Genomic DNA, 4,654 nt, shown 5'->3' on the forward strand with positions numbered 1-4,654 from the left:
TATCCTAATGTCTTAATTGTTTAGCATTTTAGAATGCCTATTAGGGCAAATTAGCTATCCACTGGTTCACATTTACAACTGTGTTTGCAGAGTAAAAATATGGGTCCATTTTTGCATTGGTCTGAACAAAAACAGCAGACGAGCTTATTAAAACCGGAAAATGCCATCGAAAGACAGTCTGAAGACAATCTGAAGACAAACATTTTCTTATTAGAGATAGGCCAACATTCAAAACACCCGCGCCGCGTTTTGACTTTGAAACGCTCATATTTATTTAGTGAAATCATAGACTTTTGTAGTTTAATAGTCACATTTGGCCATATTACCATTCTTGGCTGTACTGTAGGCCAACCACCTGATTCAGAAGATTTCAGTGAAAATGCATTTCAACAATGCAATCTTTATTTCTTTCATCATTTTACTGTTTGACTCATACAATAGGCTCAACTATTGTAACTGCCCTAGGTTATGCAATTCCATGATGATGATGATGATGATCATGCATTTAAAGGAAATTTTTTGTAAAATCAGTTGGTCTCGGTCTCAGTTCCATAATGATGCATATAATGATAGGCCTACTCCCTTTGTTTATTTTTTCCAGATATAGGCTACTCGACAACCGAGGCTAAATGTATATAACAGCAGAGCTAATTTCAGGTAACTGCGCTTCATACGTGAACAGTGGTGAAGATGGAATATTCCGCTATTAATGATGACGGTGTGGGTATTATTATTATAGCGCACACTCATTATTAGTTATGAGTGGAACACAACCTGCCACACGCGCTGAATCGACAGAACTGAATTCATAGAGCGCGAGGACCCGGGTGTACATGCTCGTGTGGTTTGTGAGCGTGGGAAGTGAACTCTGCGTGTGGCGAGGCGCTGGTAATTATGATTCGCTTGTGATGTTGGCGCAACACCTCGAATGGGAGCTTCGCTTTCCAGCTGTCTGAGTAAATGATTTTCTCTTATCAATTTTATGAAAGAAAAAAATTCAACCGTTCATTCATAGAAAGAATTGGGACTTGCCCGGCAGTTTATTTCGAGTTGCGAGTGAAAAGTGAAAACACCACTGGGTCGCACGTAATCTACCGGTCTCCTGATAAATGATGACAGACAGATCTTGACCAACGTTTAATCAATGTAATGAAAATACCGTAATTTATAGTCATTTATAGTTACATAATTTAGTCATTCAAGGCGAGAACGCTATCTTCCCTCATTTGTTTAGTTTTTGTTTTTTTGTTTTTCAATGTGAAACTCGCGAACTTTCTCCCATGACAGCCTACGGTTTTTGTGTCTTTAAGGTTGAAAATATCCCAAGTAATAATATTTATATCCAAAAAACGAATTCATTGTAAATAGACTACACCAATTATCATACATAATTAAGATACTTAAGATTATTTAGATATAAGGACAACAGTAGTGTCGTATACTTGGATATTTTTGGATATTTGGACTTGGATATTTTATATTTTGTGACCAGCGAAATTAGATAGATAGATAGATAGATAGATAGATAGATAGATAGACCACATCCTCATTAACCACAGCAAAGGAGAGAGAGGCGCAAAGGGAAACAGCAAAGCGAGTGCACTGCGGGTTACAAAAAAAAAATCCAAATACGATGATATTCTTTCCATTCATCACTAAGCTTTAGTATAAAACGGATCATTGACATCCATGTCTTCAGCAATATCAGGAGATTTTGTTACCGAGTGCTATTTTACAGCTCTTTTAATTTTGGACTTTCAGCATACTTTTTCTGATCTTTTTGCTTTCTTGTCTCACACAAATACAATGGCACTTTGGAAATTTATCGCTTTGCTGTGTCCATTTCTTTTTTTCGCCCAAATTTGTTCAATGCCAACAAAATGCATCATGCGGCGGGGTCTCGTGAAAACAACTCGCAGTCTACTTGAGAATATGGTAAGTTATTTTTTCGGTTGTTTTTCATTCCTATAGCCTACCTGTTGTACATATTAAACTATATCTTAACCTATTGTGTCTTTACTTATAGGGAGGTCTTTTTCCTCGTGAATGCTTAAAAGAAAACGTCAAAATAACCTTCCCGAAATCTGCACTGCAATCAAATGACTCCAATCAGGTAAACTAGCAACACATCAAGACTAGTCATTCCATATTCGATTGTCTAAATGTTTCTGGTGAATACTAGGTTGCTTGCTAGAACCCAAAATGATGAAGGAGACCGGGCATAATGGTTTCTATGTTATATGTTTACTTTGCAGAACATTGGTGTAGCAAAGGCAGTGTATAAAATCATGGAACACATTGACTACCTGTTTGCTAACGATAGTCATCCAGAATCCTGGAACCAGAAGAAAGTGGAGGATTTCCAAAACATAGTTTTTCGTTTAACTGACGAGTACCAATGTGTAAGGGAATAATACATTTTTTAATAGAATTTCACAGATGAATATATGAACATGCCTGTACTCGTCTCACATTTCTCATCCTTGTGTAGATTATGGGGAGAAAGCAGCGCGTGGATGATTTTCCCACAAGAGAAGATGCACTGAAAACCTATTTTGATAAACTGGCCACTCTCCTCAGAAACAAGGTACACCAGACCTCATTGTTCAGCATGCATAAAATATGGTTTACAAATCACTCTAACAAAATATTGTCATTCAAGCCCATAGGCTATAAATAATTGCTGTCTTTTTCTCTCCTTCAGGACTACAGTGTCTGCGCGTGGGAGGTGGTTCGAAAGGAGCTCCTGTTTGTTCTTAAATTCACGCTTGAACATTATTCAGTTAAATTATTCTGAGGAGTTTTTCATAGATTAGGCTAGTTATTTATTTATTTATTTATTTATTTATTTATGTATGTATGTATGTATGTATGTATGTATGTATGTATGTATGTATGTATGTATGTATGTATGTATGTATGTATGTATGTATGTATGTATGTATGTATTTATTTATTTATTTATTTATTTATTTATGTATGTATGTATGTATGTATGTATGTATGTATGTATGTATGTATGTATTTATTTATTTATTTATTTATTTATTTGTTTGTTTGTTTGTTTGTTTGTTTATTTATTTATTTGATTAATTTGTGTAATTATGATCATGTAAGATGATTATACTGAACACTCAATAAAACTGAAGACACTGAAGTTCATATCTCTGAGTATAACTTACAAGCAGCGAATTACAAGCGAGTTTTATCACATGTGGCAAAATATATTTTTAGACAAAAACGGCCAAAAATATCATGTTTCAAGATACACTTACGTAACTATATATTATCTAGGCCTACCTATACATGTTTTTGCCTTTCTTTGTATATTTTAAAAAATATAATGTATTTTTTAAAGCATTTAAAAATCAGCAAGGAATATGCTTCACAATCGATGCTGCATGTTCAGACCTGGGACAGTGTTGCGCACGCATTTCCGCAAGTGAGGGTACAGGTCGTGTGGGTTTAACTTGCAACAAGCCCAAAAGTGGGCTGCAAGGCTAGTTCACTCAATTATTTCGAAAGATTGCTACCATATTTGGTTGATCTTAATGATTCTTAGGTGGCGTCCAGTCGCGTATTTATGCTCTATGCCGTTTTTTAGTATAAATAGTGTGGTTAGTGTGTTCACACTGAAAATTCCAATAAAGAAAAAGTGCCCTCAAATGCCCATATGATGTACTTAATTAACCGAAAATAAAAACAAGTGTGGAATGTTGGATACTTAATGCACATTTAGCTGTGGAAGCTTTCATTTCGTAATGGAGAGAGAGGGGCTGTCAGACTCCGATGATGGAGGTCCTGCAGAATAGGCTAAACCTAGAGTAGGCTAAGCCAACCTTGAGAAAAATTCACCTGCCTGTAGCTTTCTAGTAGCCTAACCCGTAGAGCTCAGGTAGGGTTGGAGCTGAACTCTGCAGGACTGTGGCTCTCCAGGACCGACGCTGGTCACCCCTGCACTAGACGCTTGAGATAGCACTTTTGCATTGCACTCTTGCACGGAACGCAGCAACACTTTATCACTGCACATGCACTGCAATGTTTGTAAACATTTGTATTGGCTGTTACTCGTTAAAAAAAATTATATATGTGTTTTTGGGTTTATGTCACAAGATATTCTGGGAAAATGACTGTTATTTTATATATATATATGAAGAGTTTGGTTCCAAAACGCTATAAATCCATTTTGATTAATTTGAGTAAAAATGTGTTTTCTTTACCAAGAAAGTGGCAAGATGAAAACCACTATTTTCTGTTTCAAACTTTCACATGGCATCTTTAGGTTATAATAACATAAAAAATTCAAATCCAGATTTTGATTTTCAAAGATTTATTATAAAATTTTGTTTGTTTGTTGATCACAAAGTACAAAATAGATGAGGAAAACTAGGATGCCGGGTGTATTCAAAGCGCCGCCATTACTGTCTAGAGTGCGTGGAATGGTGCGCTGTGATTGGTTGTTACTGTTTACAGTGCGTGGAATGGTGCGCTGTGATTGGTTGAGCGGATATATCGTATTCTGCAGAAAAGGGAGACAAAAAAAGGGAGAAAAAAAAAGGTTTGGAAAAAAAAGAGAGAAAACATGACAGAATAACTCAGCGGATATGGCATTTTGCGTAAAATTAAAAATTGACTTTTCAATACCGACCAGATA

General features: G+C 35.9%; 1 protein-coding gene across 1 annotated transcript in view; it reads left to right on the forward strand.

Annotated features, from left to right (window-relative positions):
- Window positions 1-1,806: 1,806 nt before the first annotated feature.
- The window catches only part of LOC107740662 (interferon alpha-1-like), a 3,953-nt gene continuing 1,105 nt past the window's right edge, over window positions 1,807-4,654 (forward strand). Inside the window, exons 1-5 of the mRNA XM_016553168.1 lie at window positions 1,807-1,935; window positions 2,027-2,113; window positions 2,256-2,402; window positions 2,492-2,587; window positions 2,705-2,766. Of these exons, the coding sequence (XP_016408654.1) occupies window positions 1,807-1,935; window positions 2,027-2,113; window positions 2,256-2,402; window positions 2,492-2,587; window positions 2,705-2,766 (521 nt within the window). The remainder of the gene's footprint in view (window positions 1,936-2,026; window positions 2,114-2,255; window positions 2,403-2,491; window positions 2,588-2,704; window positions 2,767-4,654) is intronic.

The sequence above is a fragment of the Sinocyclocheilus rhinocerous genome, unplaced genomic scaffold (genome assembly GCF_001515625.1).
Source record: "Sinocyclocheilus rhinocerous isolate Xijiao unplaced genomic scaffold, SAMN03320098_v1.1 scaffold705, whole genome shotgun sequence".
NCBI lineage: Eukaryota > Metazoa > Chordata > Actinopteri > Cypriniformes > Cyprinidae > Sinocyclocheilus > Sinocyclocheilus rhinocerous.